Raw genomic sequence first — 20,572 nt, 5'->3', positions numbered from 1 at the left:
AGCTTGGTACAGCAACTTGAGTGTGAAGGTTGAGAATAAGCTGTCCAAAACTGTTAACATTGCAGGGAAAGTGATTGACAAGTCACAAAAACAGCTTTTCAATATATTTGCCAGCAATCCACAGAAAGGCTAAACAAATAACTGCAGATACTTCACACCAACTACACTCAGAGTTTGAGCTGGCCGTCGATTCAGAGTCCCAAGAGCTAGCAGGAACATACAAGTAGTCTTTTATTCCCTGTGCCACATAGCCATTGAACACTAAATGACTGCATCAGGGAGCACTTGTTATTTCATAAGATTTTCTCTCTGGTGTTATTTATATGACATACCTGCTGCCACCTGTCCATTCACAGTATTGTTTGTTTTTAATTATGTGTTGTGGTGGGTGTAGTGTCTGTACTTTTACTGCTGCACTTTGGGAGAAGCCAAAGACAGATTTCCACTGAGGTAGACAATAAAGTCAGTCAGTCAGTCAGTCAGTCAGTCAGTCAGTCAGTCAGTCAATCAATCAATCAATCAATCAATCAATCAGAAACATGTTCAAGGAAGGATTCTTTGTCCTGTAAATAATAAAAAATAACATTATCGGTGGCTCAGTGAAATCATATTTAACAATCAGGCTTGTATCAACACAATAAAGATATAAAACAGTCTCATCTTTTAGTTAACTTTAATTCATGTTTGTCTATGTGTGTTTCTGTTCTAATTTTCATTTCATTTGAGCACTTTGAATTACTTTTGTGTGAGACTGAGCAATGAACAAACAACCACAAATGAACTTGATTAACTAACCATTATTTCAAAGGAAAATTCAGTTTCAAATTCACGTTATGTAAAACCTTTTCAACCTTGAATATGCAGACACATTCATACACACACAAACATGCATTCACAGTTACATTTTTACATTAAACACAAACTCATCATCACATAGAGACAGTCTTTAGTTGTTTGTACAGATGTGTATGCACCAGTATGCCCTGCAGAAAAAGAAGCTTGGAAGGATTAACTGTGCCAGCTCTATTACTTTCACTCTTTATCGTTTTTTTATCCAGACTTGTGGTCATTACTGGCTGACAGCAGTCGACATGTAGACAGGAATCTTCTTAGTCTGTAGATTACACATAGCCTGTGTCTATGTTCTCTTCCCTCCACATACCTGTATAGTATAATCACTGAATGAAGTCATATTTTAACAGGGTACTACCAGAGGAATAGATTGCTATGCTGACTAACAGAATGACAGATGCTTTGAGGGTCTCTCTGCTGAGTGACAGCCAACTGTCAATGCTTTTGTGTGGCTATACTGCTGTCTTTTCATTTTGGATGCTGCCAGAGAGGGAGGGACCCATCCAGCCGCAGCTGAGTGAAAAGGCACCTAGGAGGCATCTTTGGGCTTGTCAGACACAAGAAATCTAATCCAGACTGCCAGGAATTGGAATTTGAATGAGAAACCCGAAAATAGCAGCTGTCTCTGCATAATTGGAACAAATGGAAGTTGGATATACTGCGGAAAAGAAAACAAGAAAACAACTGGGATGTAACGTGACACGATTTGCTGACAGTTACAATAAGCTGGGGAGAGCTGTGGCACAGGCAGGCTGTTGTTTGCAGCTGGGCAGCTTATAGTTTCTGTCAGAATGCTGATCTCTGATCTACTAGGTCACAATTATGTGCCCCTCTACCATTCATCCTCCATCCCTTCCTGCTGCCATCCTACCCTCCTCCTTTAAACCCCCTCTGGTATCCTAAGCAGCATTTAATTGTAGGGGGCTGAGCCGGGGAAGGGAGTAATCAGATGAGAATGGAGGCAGAGGGAATCACGTGGGTATACATTGGCTAACGGGGGATTAATAACACTGGCTTGATTGAAGTTCAGCTGCTCTCCCTCCTGGGTTTCAGAGGGAGAAAGAGAGTGACAGAGAGGAGAGGAAAAGAGAGGAGAGTAAGACAGAGTTGCAATAACAGAGGATGATAAGGGGTTTCTCAGATGTGATCGGAGAGTAACAGAGAAAAGAGACAGAGATGGGGAGAGAAGAGGGAAATAGAGAAAGGGAGTTAGAGCACTGAGAGGGAGTGGGAGGAAGAAAGAGCGAGGATAGGAGGCAGCGCAGCGCAGTGCGGGGGGGAGAGAGAGACAGAAAGAGAGAGAGAGAGAGAGAGAGAGAGAGAGATGTAGAGACAGGAAGCCTCTATTGCTACTGAGCCAGTGAGACGCAGGCAGGCAGAGGGAGAAGACGGAGAGAGAGGCCCTCAGCATCAGCCCAATGAGGGGGTGAGGGGCTCAAGAGCGCCACAATGTCGAGAGTAGTGGGAGGAGAAGCAGTAACGGAGGGGAAAGAAAAGGCAGGGCGATAAAATCAGAAACAGGCTTCCACAGCAAAAGGGGGAGTGGGCGGGTGGGATCTGAGCCGGAGAGGGAAAAAGCAGATAAAAGTTTTGGAAACAGAGTAGGAGAGGGAGAGGGAAGGGGAAAAGAAACCACAGATAGAGTAGAAACAGTCCATGTTAATGGCAAAGGTAGGAGGAGATTCATGGAAAAAGAGGAGGAAGCTCTCTGTGTCTCAGGAGTCCTCCTCTTCCTCTTCTGCTTCTTCTTATTTCTGTGAGGCTGCTAGACATCATCCATCACCATGTTCTCTGACAGCAGGGCTCCAGCGCCTGGGGAGCAGAAAGGCTTCAAGCCTCACGCCCCTCACTTCATCCCGTGGCTGCGCAATAGTCTGAAGCCCCACCACAGCAGTGACCTGGGGCTCAATGGACCATACAAATCCAGCTCTGAGGCACGCAACAACCTGACCCCACTGGAGAGACCCAAGGGGATCGGGTTCTTCTCCATTCAGGGCAAGGACAGAGCAAAGAAAGGCGAGCTTCGGTGTAATGGCGTGGGGATGGCAAAGATGCTGCCGGTGGTGCTGAGGGGGCACCACATCCTGCCAGGGAGTCTGGGGAAGCAAAGGGAGGACAGTCCTGCCAGGTGGAGCCAGTCTCCAGAGCTGGAGCCAGACCCCAACACGCAGATCAGCCCAGGGGACGGGCCGCAGGGTCTGGGCAACAGTTCCAGCTCTGCCCAGAACAACCACACCTTTGTTAGGAATCACGGCAGCCACCCGAGCCTCCTTCATGCGCAGAATGATACGACTAGCACCTCAGTCAGGAAATATGGGCCACTGACGGGACCCCCACCAGTTCCTGTTCCTGCACTGCTGGCTGAGGAGCCAAACTGTAAGGTGCCTGTTGTGGCGTGCATGGAGGACAGGAAGGGGAAGGTGTGGAACTATGCCAGCCATACTATTCGCAGGAGAGACCTCCATTCATCCAGCTGGCTGAGCTCAGACACTCAGGGATTAAAAGAGAGGCAGCAGAGTTTCAATTCAAGCTTCAGCTACATCAGCAGGAACTCCCAGAGCCAGAGAGACCTGACAGCACTGAGCGATCCACCTGTGGAGGGTTTCAATGACCCACTTAATGGAGTCACCTTCTCCACAGAGGTTTCTCAGAGAGGCCTCGGCTGTACCAGAACTCTACGAGGCCCCAGGAAACCCAGACCAAGCTCAGAGCACATCACAGTCCTGGGCCAGAACCAGACATGGGTCCAGCACAGACAAACAAACAATGAAGGGGAGTCTCAAAGGAAGGGAGCAGGCTGCAACAGAAAGGTGGTTCGAACCCAGATTAAACGTGTGGTGAACAACCTGGAACAGGTTCTTACAGCACTGAGGGACGTTCACCAGGAAATGAAAGAGGTAAAGAGACAGATTTTTGTTGATTTTGCAGAATTCACAAAAGTAATAAGTTAGAAACAATAAGACAAAATCTGTTTAGTATCTGATTGATGTTTGGTCAAGTTCTTCACCCACTAATCTTCACATTTCTATCCATGTCTAAAAAGGAAAATTAAATCAGCTCAAAATAGGTTCAGAGAAGTTAATGCATCCTCTCTCAGTGATTTTTTTCCTCACGCAGGAAATGTTTGTGCTCATTCTAAAAACCTTCAGGGCTTGCACACTTACATTTTAATATGCATTAAAAAGTCAGCAGCAGGGTTGCATGAATACACCACAGTCTGCAAACTGTTTCTCCAACTCTCCAATATCGCCTGTCTCTAAACATACAGTATTCAGCACTCATTCTGAATTCATAACTGCATGTTCACAGAGGTGAATGACACAATAGTTCTGCCTCATTTGCCTGATGCTTTCAGAGGCTGCTGAGATGATGCTATGTGACATCAGGCAAAGCAGCCGCCTTCCCCTCTGCATCTTTTTCTGTCTTGCCTCCTCTCTGTTCTCTCATCTCTTCCTCCACTCTCCCTCCTTATGGACAGATGCTGCTCCAGGCACTGCTGGATAGCGTCCGACGCTTTTCATAATCCATTTATGTCTTCACTACCTCTTCCTCGTATTCCTCATCCAGTAAAAGTGACACGTAAATCTCGCCTCTTGGCATTTGATCTGCGTCTACGTGGTCGGGAGCTAAACCTGAGGTAGTAACCTCATCATCTTGGCTGGGTGGGGGGGTTATTGTTGGGAGGGCTGTGCGAGGTTTTGTGTGACAGTGTTAATATAACACTGATGAAAGAGCATACAAGCTACACAAAAAGAGGGGAAAGAGGAGGGGGGCAGACAAGACACTGTGATAGAAAAATCCCGAATTTTAACAACAGAGACGACAGATCAAAGGAAGATAAGGCACCAGAGAAGACTTTGGTTGCATATTTATTTCAAAGCCCTGTTTTATCATTCTGTTGCATGAGCAGCAAACCCTCAGTTTTATCTAACAATCAGTGACTGTTATGAAACAGTATTGGAGTGATCCTTTAAAGCGTTTTATACAGATATTACAGCAACATTTAAGACTTTCTTTCTCAGACAGCAGGAGAAAAAACATCTCACACTTGAATATGATGGAGATCCTTTGCTGAGGCATTTTAACAGCACAAACTGCACATGACTCAGAACCTGAAGCATGAAACTGAAGAAGTTCAAGGAAACGACTGAGCTCTATAGCAAACACTCATCAGCACTACATTAAGACCTGAGGGGTCAAAAAACATTGTTTTTAATAAACACTCTGGGGAGCAGCAGCAGAAAACCGGGGTCCTGAGCTCTTTTATCTCCTCTGATTTCTGACATTAACAAGCAGCATTTGCCCAGAGTCACTTGATGTGCATGTACACGCTGTACTTCAAAGTCATATGAAATGCCTCGCCCCAAAAAGCTACAGCAAAAAAAACAAACACAACAAAACAAAAAAAAATCAGGTAATCTTTTGACATCAGCAAGGATGTTGTTGAACACAAAGAACAAACCAATAATTCATCTGTTCCAACAGGGGGCCAATGATTTATCTGCGCACATAGAGCAGGTGGAGAGATAGGTCAAACATTTTCCCCAGTGTAATTTTCTCCAATCTTTCCAGCCTCCATCATATGTGTGTGTGTGTGTGTGTGTGTGTGTGTGTGTGTGTGTGTGTGTGTGTGTGAGTGTGTGTGTGTGTGTATGTGTGTGTCCACCAACCTCACTGTGTCTTTGTGCTAAGCATTTGTATGTTATGCACACACTCATGCGTTACATGCACTACACTCATTTCAATATGTGTATGTCTGTGTATGATATATTATATAGTGTCTACTGGAAGTGAAACCCACCTAGATTTTTTGTACACATTTCCTGTAATAGTAATCTCATCCATTCTAGGCTGAAGTTGACATTTTTGTACTAAGTAGTTGCACGTGTGACATACTTTCAGACACAGATTAGAGCTATACATCAGGTGAGAGAACATGACCCAATTATAAATGAATACTTGAGAAAACAATTAGCCACATTTTAAATGTAAGATCTTCATCATTATATCAAGTCTACAGTGTTTTGTTTTCAATTATTCTGCTTGAGCTTTTCACAGTGCACAATGTCTCAACTTGGAAGAAAACTCTTTAAATTAATAATAAACTGTTAAAGCACTCAGTTCATTTATTTATAAGACAATCAACTGACTGGTAACTTTAAATGTTTCATAATCAAGTAATCATTTAAGTAATTTATCAAGCAAAAATATCAAACATTATCTGGTTATCTGTTTAACATAATTCATAATTTAATATCTTTGGGTTTTGGATTGTTGGTTAGACAAAAAATAAACAAAAAGAAAACCCTGAGGTTTGTAACCAACATTTTTCACTGTCTCCTGTCAAACAGTTTATTGCAAAAATAATTAGCATATTAATTAATAATCAATAATCTAACATTTCTGCCTACATTAAAGGGTACTCCAGTGATTCAATATTGCATGTTAAATTGGTGGATTAACAAGATACAGATTTTTAAATATAAATCAAATTTAAAGCAGCAGACATTTTGTCCCTAGTATGAGTCAAGATTTTTTTTTAAAGCAACATTAAGCAACCAGTTTATCAGATCATACAGCTGACCAACCATATCACCTGGCTAGCAGCTGTAGCAGCAGGATCTCTGACATTGTAGGTGCAAATGTATGTTTATTTGGATAAACTGACCACATATTGGGGGATCTAAATGGTTATTTTCTCACCTGAAAAAATATTAAAACTTAAAGTGACATATTAACAGTCCTATACTGAAACTTAGAGCAACTTTCAGCTTGGCTCAAAATCTCTGCCATTGCTGCTGGTCGCTCAGGGCAGCGCTACTTCTTCATCCTCTCATGTTTGACTGATGACAGACTCGACGCTACAGTGACTTACTGTCATCACAAATTGGTATAACGAGACAGGTGACTGGGGCTTGCTGGTTAGCATGCTAACTCCAGTAGATATCTTTTCAACACAATACATAGATGTCTTTTGACATAACATCAAAACTGTTATATATTCACATTCTGTTGAGAATTTTGGTAATTTTTTAATCTTTCAAACTAAAATTCTGGCCAAAATTTAAGTAGATCTTTAAACACATGTCTTTCAAACTCCACACCTGTAGTTTGTGAGTCACACTTGAGTAGTGTTGCTTGTGACATGTTGACTGTCCTTGTAAACTTGATCACGTCTTTTATTCATCATCATATTGTATGTATTTATCCATCATTGTGTGTATTTTCCAGGTGGTGCAGCAGATCGACCATCTAACCTCGTACATTGATCTTAATGAGGAGGAGCAGCAGCAGCAAACTAGAGGAGGAGACAGCATCTCCAGTCCAGGTTCCAGCTCTAGCGACGCAACAGTGGGCAGCACTCATCGGAGGCCCTCAGAGCCTGAAGATCAGCCAGGAACCATACAGTCATCTGGCACCCTTCGGAGAGCTCATCGTACCAGGAGTCAATCTCCACTGAATGTACAGATGTGCCCGGTAAACTCGAACGAGAGGACTCAGACTCTTTGGCTCACCAGTGGTCTGACCGCCACTAATGAGACCAGCAACCCTCCTCAACCCCAAAACCTTACCTCTCATGACCTTACTTTGTCTCCCCAAAGAGGGCTCCCTGTTCGGCCTCCCACTCCTGGTCTCTCGCCACTAACAGTAAACCTCCATCACTCCAACAGCCCTGGTTCTCGGCTTCACTCCCCTGGGCCCTGCCCCTCCATCAGGGTCAGCCCTGTCTCCCCTCCCTCCCCTCTTACTTCAAAGCCTCACCCACCCCCTGCCCTTAGCCCTTCTGTCATCATAGAGACCAAAGTCGGTTCTTATCAGACCCCACAAAGCGACCACCCATCTGCTGGCCCGCTCTCTCCATCACTGACCCAGCCACCGTCTGCCAGCTGCCCACCCACCGACTCAGAAACTCAAACTGTGTCCAACATTGACAGAGAGGGGCGAGCATCCTCAGCGGGGCCTGTTCAGGTGTGCTCCACTCCCGCAGCCTCAACTAAACCACCAGCAGTACAGGGTCGCAGAGGCCGCAAGCCTCCGCCATACCCACACCACAAGCGCTCTGAAAACACAAAGAAAGTCAAGGAGCCCCGCAAAGCTCCTCCGTACCCTGAGAAAAGAAGACTGCTCTCGACCACAGTGTGAGACTGATCGCAGCAGGAGGGGGAGGCTGATTGAACAGAGCCATATTCACAGCACCAGCCATGAGTCTGCAAGAGCGGAGAGTGATTTAAGGCTCGCCAAGTTGAGCTGAGACCAAGTTTCCAAGGTGACAGGACATGAGACGCAACTTGGGGTGAGTATGTCAGGAGAAACAGCTTGGCTCTGCTCACATCATATTCCATCTCTCCTTCTCTTCAAATCTCTTGAATACATATGCTGAACATAGGGCATCATAACATCTGTCTAGGTTAATGCTCTGGTAACAAGAGCCCGTGTACAGATGCTCACTTTGCACGCCACCTCTCACTCCCACAGATTGCTCCGTTAAAGGGCAAAGGATGAGGCCTAATTAGTCATAAATATGAAGGAAATTGTAATTATTGTAAGATGACAAGACAAAGTAAGACCTGATTACTTTAGAGCACTTCAATCTATGCAGCCAAAGACATCCCCTCTCATGTATCAGCATCGTTTGAGTGAGATAAGTGCTGTCAGGAGTCATGATGGTGTAACGAGTGCAGCACACACTGCTTTGGCTCAGCGGTGTGAAAACCACATGCGGGGGGAAGAGAGGCTGGAGATCTGTAGGGATCTGGAGACAGAAAAGGTCTCATAATATGAGAACACCTCTTATCTGGCCTCAACAGATAAGAAGTGAACAGGCCGAGTTGCTCTGTGCTGACTGGGTCAACATCCTGACACCTGGGTGCACGTCAGGGGAGACAAGGGGCAGCTGGCCATTCGTTGTACCCTTCACTGGGCCCCTGGTGTTACAAAAACCCTATCTCCTTTGCTGCCTCTGGCTTGAATGACCGGGCCACAATCTCCATCTGTTCCCCTCCAAATGTCAGGAGATGCAAAGAGAGAAAACCAGGGGGCAGGTGTGCGAGAGAGTAAAGAGAGAAAAACAGACACTGGAATGCCAGACGGAGCAAATCGATGGCTCATTCATGTGATGTTGTCCTCTCTGAAATGTGACTGTAGTTTATTTCATTGCCTTAATGTGGCTCTTTCTTAAAGGATAAAGCCAGTGTTATTCCATGTCTTTCTTACTGTCAACAAATCAAATGAAAAGATCAAAACCAACAGCATGTTGATCCGTCTCTCAATACTTTCTGACTTTCCCACTTGTCTGTGATGCTCAGACTTAATCCCAATTGATCCTATTGAAGACGGAAATCTTTTAAAAAATGGCTCCCACTGTAGTTTCATTTTTTAAAATGGGAGTAATTTTCTACAGATGAAAAAACAGTTTTTTTTTTGAGACATTACTCAAACAGGGGGATATTGTGCATTTGTTGGGGAATAAAATATTAATTAATGGAAGTCAATAACACAGAAGACTAAGATTTCAGGGTTTGAATTCACAGAAAATACTTGTTGGTACTTTTGTGGGATTTATTGACATAAGAAAAACAGAATATTGCAGTGTTCTGCTTAAATAAAAGAGTACAGCCATGCTCTGTGTGGCTGTGAGGTACAGAGGTGAATGTTAGCGTCAGCATGCTAAAATACTTATAACGACAATGTCAACATGCTGATGTTTAACTATTTTGTTTACTATGATTACCACCCACGTTTAAGGTGTTATATAACATGCAAACATTTGCTAGTCAGCACAAAGTAGAACTAAGGTTGATGGGTAATGTCTTTGGTGTTGCAGGTATTTGGTTGTCAACCAAAGTATTGGATAAATTCATTCAAGAAAAAGTCAGAGGATATTTGAATTATTACACAGCAAATATCATGAGGCAATCTATTTTTTTGACCCAGTACACAAAATAAACATTAGCTTAAAAACTGTCACAAATGTATTGTATCGTTGACATTCAAAAGACACACAAGTTATTAAGAATTGATTGATTGATTAAAAATCAAATGTAAAACAAGACATGTTAATTTAAGGAGAGCAGATTATTTAGTTTTGGTAAATAACCCAAGAGTAAATTAAAAAAATAACACTACAACTGGGTCAAAACAACCCCTTCATCAATTTCTGGGTAAATGTAACCCAGTTTTATGTTGGTGCTAAACCCAAACTGGGTTAAGTTTGACCCAGTGAGTTTTAGTGTGTATAATTCCTCCTTCCGTGAACATGAATTTCTGTACCAACTTTCATGGTACAATCCATCAAATAGTTGTCAAGACTTCACTCAAAACCACAGATATAACCAGCTGGCTGCTGATGTCACCACAGTCGGTGGGATTCATCATCTTGGGATCATAAATGTGTGTGCAAAATTTCCTCATGATCCATCAGACAGTTAAAAATATATATTTCTTTGAAGTGTGACGTGAATACAGTATCATAGGACAGTCAGATATGTTTTGCCCCCATAACCTTTACATATTAATCTCTTCTCCATCTCTACCCTCCTAATTCATCGGATGATAGTTGAGATGTTTCAGTCTGTACCAACCAACAAATAATGGCGCCCCTGCTACAACGCTAATGTGACTAAAAGTGTTTCTGATCAAGGCTTTTTATGTAATGCACGCAATCTTAATCTAAGCCAGTGTTTGGCAGCATCACGTGTATATATTTTCCTGATGCTCGTGGTGTAGTTTTAAAATGGAAAGTAATCATCTCTACTGGTTCCAGATGGTAAACAGTAGTGATGTGTTTGCACAGAGGTAGCGCTGAGTCTCAGAGACAGAGTGAACTGGCGCTGAATAAAGAGATATTGTACTACAGAGACTCATCACTCAATGGAATAACCATCTTGAGGAAAAAACTGTCAATTCTTTTTTTCCCCCATGAGGCCACAAACCTGGGAATCACAGTTTGTAATAGTTGCAGCTTTGCTAGAAAATGCTTTAATTACAAGGAGGAGACTCTGTGGAAGCTTTTTGGCACAGCTTGCCATGATGTTATTGTTGAAACGCTGCTCTGCCAAAGTGCTACAACACAACTGAGTGTCTACATGAAATTCTGATGTTTCATGGCCATATTTCACATTCAAGCACTGGTAAAGTGTGTGGTTGCTATAAAACATGCAGTTACTCTATCATAAAATTCAACCAACTGATGCCAAGTTGAGGACAATCAAGATTACAGATTTTCTCTTGGCTTAACATAAAATGAATAAATCCCCCCCGACTCTATATCTCTATAAGCCAACAAAGATCAAAGCCCTATACATTCCCATATGTGCTGCTGGATTTAGTCGATCCTCCCTGCAAAGCCTTTTCCCCCCAGAAATTAGGGAGAAACAATAGAAACTCTTTATCTCATGGAAACATTTATCCAAGGACAATATATGTTAATGGAGCACGCTTATAGAATGCATTTTCTTCTAAATGCCTATTTTAATATATAAGTTTCATATGAGGTCTCATTTGTATGCTGGGAAACTCTTTTTTTGCATGCTGCATAAAAACTGAGTTCATATTAAGAATACGTTAGAGCTGATAGTAAAATTGCTGCTGTTATTTTGGATGGATATGACAGGGGCACGAAAATGCTTTCCGCCATGTTTACCGTGGCTTGGCTGCTCAGAATATTTAATGCTTCTTTGCTGGCACTCGAATTTCTCCTTACTTTTCATGTTTACCCTTTTAACAAGGCTGTGGGAGGTTCAATCAGATTATGACTGACATAACAAGACAAAAACATTGAGTTATCTCCAGAGCACTGACAATGTGTCTTTATTGAAACATCCATCGCGTGTCATCATGAATCAGAACAATTAAGAAAGTAGAAAAACAAAATAAGTAACATCTTGTGTGTGTGTTTTTTTCTATTCTGGATCAGCATCTGAATGTGGCCATTTCCTATTGTGGCCCCAGAGGGAGTTTCGTCGGTGACAAAAGGGACACAGACGTCCCTGCTGAGCCATTTCCTCGAGCCATGACGATCACCTCTAGACAGATGAGAGAAACCAAACCCAGACCAAACAAGGTACGAGTCTCACGAGTTAATCCGACCGCAGAAGCAAATCAGCAAAATCCTCAAATCTGAAATCAATCCCCCAGAACTCGTCCCGTGGACACTTGTGCGGATCTAAGAGGGTTGGATCAATGTCAGGAAGATAAAGGCAATCCTACCCGCTACATAAGAGAGCAGAGACAGCGGGGAGACGCGTTATAATGATGTACATCAGAAACCTGCACAAGATCCTCGCTGATCCACACGTGGCACTGAAAGATGAAAGTAAAGGGTGCAAGAGGGGCTCAGGAATATGTGATGGCATCTCTACCAGTCGAATGTGTGTACACTCTTGATTTTAGCATTTTTGGGTTTAAGCTCAAACAATGTTAGTGTGCAGTCATTGAAATACTTTAGAATTAGAGAGGAGAATATTCAAAATTAGGGATTCCTGCACCGCCTGCTACTTGTGTCTAATTATCACAATTTAGGTCATTTTCATTTAATTTAAAACATTTATTCTCATTATTTAGTCATATTTTCAGACCTTAGGGTTTTTCACTATGCATGCACACTAACATTATTTAAGATTTATCAAAAAAATGCAAAAATACAGTCATTTGTATACCTTTCTGTTAATATGATGTTATGAAGCTGCTAACTGCTTTATTACTAAGTATCCCTTCTGGCCAAAAACACAAACATAACAAAAACATATCACAAGTAGTACTGATTGGTGATTTAGGGCACTGCTTACAGTTATCATAAACAGATGAAGATAAATAGAAAGATGAAGAGAGAGACAGAAAGTGGTTTTCTTCTCAACAGCGGCTCAGAACAGGGTGAGAGATTGAGGAAAATGTAATTGTTTGCGTGTGTATGATGATATTGGGGATTACACATGATGGATAAATCCCTCTCTACTCTAAACAGGTTATCTTTACTCTACAAGCCCCCAGTCACCAATCCTCTATATACATTCACTCTATCCCCAGTGGATCAAAACAGATTTAGTCTATCTAAATCTTATAACCTCAGAAACAGCTATGGTATCGGAGCACTTTCTCTTATGGCAGAATTTACAGTGGGAGTATTTATGAAGATGAAAATCCACTGTGGTAAGAACAAACCAGGTAATTAGTACAAAGTGTTCCTAAGACAGTATCATCACCATCCAACTTCAATTTTTGGTTGTCACTCAGGAGGAACTCAAATCTATCCTTCATTGAGCTGTGACACAGAGACCCAACTCAGAGCTTCTTCAAGTACTCCAATTGGTCAAAAACATGACCAAAAACCAAGCCAGACTCCCGACTGATTACAGCTCGTCATGTCGTGTCCGTCCGATCGCGGTCAGTTTCGAGAGTTGAGCGTTGAACTTTCCACTTGTGTGCGTCACTAGAGGTCAGAGGGGAGAGGAAATTAGAGTCAGAGTCAACGTTAAAAACCAAAACAAAGATACACACAGTCATTGAAACCAGCCAGCATCATCATCATCATCAGAAGCAGCAGTTTCAGACCTGCAGTTCCAGTCAAACCTGCACGGCTCATTGGCAACTAAATTAACCACAGCAGATGATTACAGGTGCAGACAGAGTTGAGCTCCATCTACAGGTAAACACAGTCGCAGCTGCTGCACTTTCAACACTTGTGCCACCTGCAGGCAATCAGTGCTACGACTGCAGGTTATTTATCTTTTTGAAGCTGCTGCATGTGGTTGAACTTTGGTATTTTACATATTAAAACTGAAGTGTGTAATCATTTTGTTAACTGAAGCATTTTTTCTGCTGAATTCTGATAATTACTTTACCACATTTATTTGTCTGAAAAAAAGAAAAAGCTGGGTCAAAGGAAAAAAGAACAAAAGAAAAGAAAATTAGCTCTGTATTTATGCTGACTAAATACTTGAATTATAGACTGAGATTTTAATAATTGAAATATTTGATGTTTATTAGTAGAAAAAATGTTTTTTCTCTTGATAAAGTATGAGAGTATGTCATTATAATACGAAGCTATCTTTTAAAAATGTGACAAAAATCTTGTAATAACGTGAAAAGGATGGTGTTCTTGTTATAACAAGAAACTGAGCAAATATCTTTTTTAGGGTGTCATATATCTAGTCACCCCTGGTATCTAGCCACCCTAGTATCCCTCCATGACTTTCCTGATGTATAATAAGAACTGGATACAAAATGGTGTCCACTCAGTCGCATAAGAGTTGCTCAGCTGTCACAAATGTCAAAAACAGCTTCTAGTTTTTGGGTTTGCCTCTGCGTTGTGCGGCCCAGTGAATATACACATAATAAATATTTAATAGAAAACATCATAATTGACCTTGTTTGCAGTTCGAGGCATCCCAAGCTTTACATACTTCTCTGCGGGTCGCAGGGGGATTTTTCACTGCAATACCACAAGCAACCACTGGGAAAAACGACCGGCAAGGCTGAGCAGTGGCACCCTATCCAGGTCTTATAATACATCCATGGTACAACTGGTCTGACATTGATCGAAAGGCTCTGCAACCTGCTTAATGTGAACATGCACGTTTGTGAGTGAGTTACAAGCAAGCTCATTGATTTACCTAAAATTTAAAAAGTAATTAACCTTCTGTAGTTATGGAATCTATCTCTAGAAGTCATGAGTGCAAGTGTTTTCCAGATGTCTCCCATAGATGGGATTATCCTTAAGTATGTGATAGTCTCTGGGTTTTGGAGTCTGTACACGTCTGTACTGTGGCGCCTAGTCTTCTGAAAATGGCAGTTACAGTAAATTGCTTTTCAGTGCTTCTTGTCAAATCCTGCTAATCACAGTCCGGAACTGAAGCCACGGCAGGGATTTGAGTAGAAAACTGAATAACAACAAATAATGCTACAGGGACGAATGGCATCCCACTCACAGCTGGAGCGTATGCTTTAGAGGGAAATCAGCGGGGAGCTCGCAACATGATGGAGGGAGGTAGCGACAGAGAGCGAGAGCAAGAGATTGACATGACAAGCAGAGGGAGTTGATTGAACACTAGGAAATTCAATCAATTTCTCACCTGTTGAGTCTCCTACGGTAAATTCCTCCGGCTTCAAAGGCACGTCACTCTGCCCTGCCGCCGCCGTCGCTGACTGGAGACATATACAAAACAAGTGATGAAGAGGAAGAGGACAGGGAGGAAGACAGGGAAAAAACAAGGAAAAAAATAAACAAAACAGGATGAGAGCTGATGAAATTGGAAGTTGGAGAAGTAGGAGGGTGTGACAACAAGGTCAAGGAGATGTTGTGTGGGGGTGGCAGGAGTGTTTGTTTGTTTGTGTGTGTGTGTGTGTGTGTGAGGTTATTTTTGTCTCGTCATTTAGTGAAGTTATTTTCTGTGTGTTTGTCTTCTGCTTGCAGGGCACGGAGCCAGAGCAGGAGGAGGAAACATGTGCTCTCACTAATGACAGCGTGTCAGGACTGTCCTTGCTGGGGGAAGGAGGCGTGTCAAGGTGTGCTTCACTTCACCGACGACCACATCAGACACGGCGGACCTCCGCTAAGTGACTGAGCTCAGAAAAGAGCCCAGACATTAACCTTCCTCTCGCAGAGACAGGATTCGGAGTTTGACTTCCAGAACAAAATAAAGTTTCTGTGTAACTCTTTTTCTCTGCTTCGGTTAGTTTGTCAAAGATTGTACAAGCCGAGATGTAGAGTAGCTCAAACCATCAGTCATGGATCTAAAAATGTACAGGGGCATGTGGAGCAAATTATGGGTTTCCATGGAGACATGAGTATGAGTGAAGGGGACGTAGACAGCAAAGTGCAAGTGATTACATGCTTTATGCAGTTCTACTCAGGACTGCATGGTCAGGCACATTCTGCACTGTTGAGGATGTATTTAGAAAGACCTCTGAAAGCTAACGAAGGCCTACAGAAAATCTCATCAAAATTATTTGATTAAACCCCAACAAAATCCTTAGGCAGTGTTATTGGCCATGAGCTTAGTATAACCAGTTCATGAAACCAGGGAAAAGGTTCATTGTAGCGTCATTTCAACAGATATCAGTATTTCTGACATTTCTACTTCATGAGACAGAAAGGAGAAAATGCTGTCTATGTGGATTTGGTGACTCCTGATTCTTTTTGTGAATCATAACATTTTAAAAAGGATAGGCCGGAAATATTCTTTATTTTTCTTACTGTAAACAAATATAATAAAAAATAAAAGACCTAAAACCTACAATACCTGAGTCTGTCTCTTAATACATTCCATTTGTTTGTTTTAGAAAAAGGCTCAGAAATGTCCTAAAAGGGGAACTTGTAGTTGTTAGCAAATGTCACTCAAATGGTAGTAAATAGTGTATTTGTTGGGGGTTGTTCATTTTCACCCACTGATTTGTTGTGAATTTCCAGCAGCAGGAAAGTGGATGTGGGATCGACTCAAGAATAAACTGCAGTGTTCCGCTTCATTGTGATAAAGGAACATGTCATCCATTGCAGCGGTGTGGCTCATTGATGTGATTTTAATAGTTTGAGGAATAAGCTTTATCAGGTTTTGGCTACACAAGCAATATTTGTTAGTTTTGGTTTTGGCCATTTTGTGTCATTTGTTGACCAATAAATAAAATACAGAAAAGCAACCAGCTGTACTCTAAGATGTTCTATTAGGGCTGCAATGACAATTATTTTTGTTGATGATTAATCTGCCAATTATTTTTCTGGATTCATTATTTAATAGCAAAAAATATGCATTATAATTTCCCATAGCTCAAGGAAATGTATTAAAATGATCAACAGTCTAAAATCCAAAGATATTCAGTTTACTGTCAGCTTACTGTATGACACAAAGCAGCAAAACTTAAAATTTGAGAAAGACTGTTTTAGTCTTTTCTGCATTTGTGTTTAAAAAAGGACCAAAATGATTATTTGAATATCAAAATAGTTGCAGATTCGTTGCAGCTCTACATTTTATACAGATATTCATATGTGTTATTTGTGTCATTACATGTAAAACTATTTTTTTTTTTTATTTGCTGTTTCAGAAGCAGAGGTTTCCAGACGTTTTAGAGAGGAAAAAGTAAGAAACTGTAGCACAGAAAAATCCTGAGGCTGACTAAGTACTGCTGTTTTTTCTGGTGCATAGGTGAATGATTTATTATTTGCAGGAAATGCAAAAATGTTCATCAACTGTGTTTTTGCCTTGAATTTCTGACATTTGTGCAGACTCTGTAATTTCTAAGCTCTAAAATGATTTTTGGGCACAGGACAAGCTTTAATCTCAACACTGACGGGGTGCCTGAAACATCCCAGGTAATATCAAGGAAACGCTCTCATTATAGTTTGTCTTTGTTAGGCAGTAATGTCCTCTGAGCTCTCTGCTGTCCAACATAAGTTCAACTCCAACTAATCACACAGCAGGAGAAAAGCTGAGGAGCTAAAATTGAGGAAAAAGCTTTGTCATGTTTTGCACCTGCAGTATTATAACTACAGTCTGCAGGTTGTGGTGCAATTTAACTTATGAATTACAGCACTGAGGACCTGGAATGTCCATTGTTCAGAACAAATCTAATTAATTTCATTTTTTATATATCTGGATAATATCGAAACAGCAACAGTGCTGCCTTTTAATCTCACACGAGCTCTAAGATGTTACCTTAATACAAGAGTTTAAGAATTCTGTGCTGCATTGGCTGGTGGTGTTATATAAAACCCGACAGCTACAAAAGTAGACAACCAGTGTTTCTTTTATACTTACATATGCATTGGCATATTCAATTTTGGTTCCCTTCAGTTCTGCTTTGAACTGAGTGAAAAACAGGTAGGATTTTCCCTGAGGCCTGGCGAGAATGAAAAAGAAACATTTATTATCAACATTAAGTCATTTGCATTCATACAAAGTCAGACAGAAAACCATAATGCTAGAATTGTTTTATTTCTCCTCTTGTTTCTGTCACGATGAAGTAAAATCACTGAGTGAGTCAGTGTAAACAGAGACAGACGGGACAGATTGTCACTGATGACACGCTGGTCGTCAGGGTCAACGAGCTGATGTCGAGACTGTGTAGTCTCTGACTGTGTGTGTGTGTGTGTGTGTGTGTGTGTGTGTGTGTGGTAACCTCACCTCCACACAGAGCACGAAAACAGTCTGTCGTCATCACTCAGACCCACACTCATCAGCCATTGCTGTTTGGCAGAAAAATAGAAGAACATTTAATCACATATAAAAACTTTCTGTGATTAAATGTCAATAACGTGATGCTGGAGAGAAATAGACAGACTCACCTCATTGGTTCCTCCTTGTGAGGCGTACGTGAACGAGCATTCATACTCCTTCTGTAGTAATAATAATGTGTTTAGTTTTAATCAGAGCTACAAAGAAAAAGATTTCACAACTGATTCCCTTTTCCAAACTATTTAATCAACAATTTCCATTAATCATGTGTGTTTGTATTCTGATTATGTTTCAGGGGATGAAGGAGAAATGCTTTTGAGCTATTTTCTATTTAAAAGAATCAGTATGCCTCAAATGAGAAGCTCATCAAACACGTCTACAAGACTCTTTTTTTGAAGGCAGTATAGGTCGACTGCATCTAACAGACAATCTGACAATAACGCCTCCTTATACATAGATTTGTCATGCATGTGGAGGTGAGAAAGTAGGCAGGACTTTTCTCTTTTTTCATTCTTCACATACTACTTCTGTTAGTTTTATGTGTACAGATGATCTGAACATGTGTGCTGTGGGGATGCTTATCATTTCATTGACAAACATTTCAGTGTTTTATAAAGAGAATTGTCTGTATTTCAAATTATTTACATGTAGTGGACATCACTTTGTGTTCTATTACACAGTCCTTTTTTCAAACATAAAAAAGCACAGGTGTAACAAATAGTGTTATTGACTTTTATTAATGGCTGCATATCATGAAAGTGTGCCAGCTCAAGGGCTTTGGTGTTGGCTCAACCTAGTAAAACACAGCAGGTTTGTTGGGTTATTTAAATACTTCTGAGCTGTCAACTTAACCTGTTTGATTTCTGCTATGACACGTCAAAATGTCTATTGTGTAAAACTATTGTGATGGTTGAGATGAGAGAGAGAGATAAGATGTATCTTTATGTATCTGCCTTGGGAGAAGTTCAAATTAACACAGTAGTACAGTGGGGAAAAAGTAGCACCACAAGGGTAAAAGTGATAAAATAAAAAAAATAAGACATAAAATGTATATATGAATGTGTAATATGCAGAATTTCCGGATATTATATACATGTGTGCAATGTTCCTGGGTTTTACAGTACATCGTAAGGACAGCATCAGTCTTTTTACAGGGAGGTGCTGGGAGCTGTGCTGTTACACAGTCTGGTGGCTGATGGTATGAAAGATATTAATACATTGTTTAGTTGCAATCTTTATGTATAAACATGAGATGTACAGTAACTACATTTTTAAACGATATAAACCAGTTTAACAAACCAGTTCTCCTCTCAGCCAATCAGAGGTGCAGTTGTGGCAGCGACGTACAACGACGTGGCAGCCGCTCAGAGGCTGTGTCGTCATCACGCACGGACTGCAGTGGTATGTAGTTTTTCTTTTCTTCTTTTTTTAACTTATTTTGTTTTAGTAAATACGTTTCATTTAACACCAATTAATGAATGAGACGTGTCGTTTAAACACAGTGAAGCTTCTCGTCTGTTTACTTAGTGTAACTATCGATTAATCAGGAGTAAAGGTGTGAATTAGCCTTCACAAACATTCACAAACTCATGCAAAGGTTTAAATGTGTGCTATGCTGTTATGTGTCCGGGTGTGTTTGCAAATGAAAGCAGACTATGTGAAATAATAGATAACACCTAAATACAGTCACTTACCATCTCCTGGCTGAACGTGTGCACCACTCCTCCCGGTTTCACGTTGAACTCCACCGTCTTGGTCCGGTCAGGAGACGCGCTGACCGGGACACACAATGAGACCAGCACCAACAGAGCTGATAAACTCACAACACCACAGGTTTTTGGGCTCTCCATCGCTTCTTCTTCCTTGGATTTTGGTCACCCCGGGTTACCTGCTATCCCGTCGATGGTCAGTGTCGTCACACTACGCGTCACATCAGGACATCACAAACCAAACCAAAATGGTAACCCTAGATCAGCGAAACCCTCAAGAACCACTTCAAAATATTATTGTGTCGTTGTTTTATGATGTGACGGTCCTGAGTTTGAAGCCTGGTTGAGATTAGGCTCAAAGAAATTACTTGGTTTGGAAAAAAATAATAGTTTGGGTTAAAATTATCACTTGAAATGTGATATGGGTTCAAGTTAGGACTTCCTTTTAAATCTCGCGAGAGTCTATCTAGGGTTACCATTTAGATAACTGTGGTTAAACCATGAAAAACACATTTATTTATTTATTTCTCCATGTATGTATGTAACTATCTAAAGAAATCTGGTCAAATGGTCATACTATATGGAAGTGACATTTTAATTTAAGCTTAAAATACATCAGTGGAAAAATGTCTCAAATTGCAAATTTCATATAGATAAAATGACATTGACCAATAGAAAACCAAACTCAACTTAACATCTAATTGATATTGACGTTTGTTACAATTCTCTTGTCAAGCTGAAAAGTAGAAAAGTAACAAGGACCCAAACAATATTTGAGACATATAAAAAGATCAATGTAAAATGATGTTTCCCCCTCTTCCAGTGTATTATTTAGCTTTCACTGAA

The 20,572-nt window shown here is 41.1% G+C and overlaps 1 protein-coding gene across 1 annotated transcript; it reads right to left on the bottom strand.

The window, feature by feature from the left end:
* Positions 1-11,633: 11,633 nt before the first annotated feature.
* mydgf (myeloid-derived growth factor) lies at positions 11,634-19,937 on the bottom strand. Its single transcript, XM_053322086.1, has 6 exons — positions 19,712-19,937; positions 18,128-18,178; positions 17,967-18,028; positions 17,601-17,682; positions 14,922-14,994; positions 11,634-13,279 (listed from the first exon to the last, which is right to left on the bottom strand). The coding sequence occupies exons 1-6, from the start codon at positions 19,865-19,867 to the stop codon at positions 13,200-13,202; spliced, it is 504 nt and encodes a 167-aa protein (XP_053178061.1). The 5' UTR covers positions 19,868-19,937; the 3' UTR covers positions 11,634-13,199.
* Positions 19,938-20,572: the final 635 nt, after the last annotated feature.

This window comes from Scomber japonicus, chromosome 7 (assembly GCF_027409825.1).
Source record: "Scomber japonicus isolate fScoJap1 chromosome 7, fScoJap1.pri, whole genome shotgun sequence".
Classification (NCBI taxonomy): domain Eukaryota; kingdom Metazoa; phylum Chordata; class Actinopteri; order Scombriformes; family Scombridae; genus Scomber; species Scomber japonicus.
Note: the sequence above shows the minus strand (reverse complement) of the source record. Positions and strands in the feature narration are given on the sequence as shown.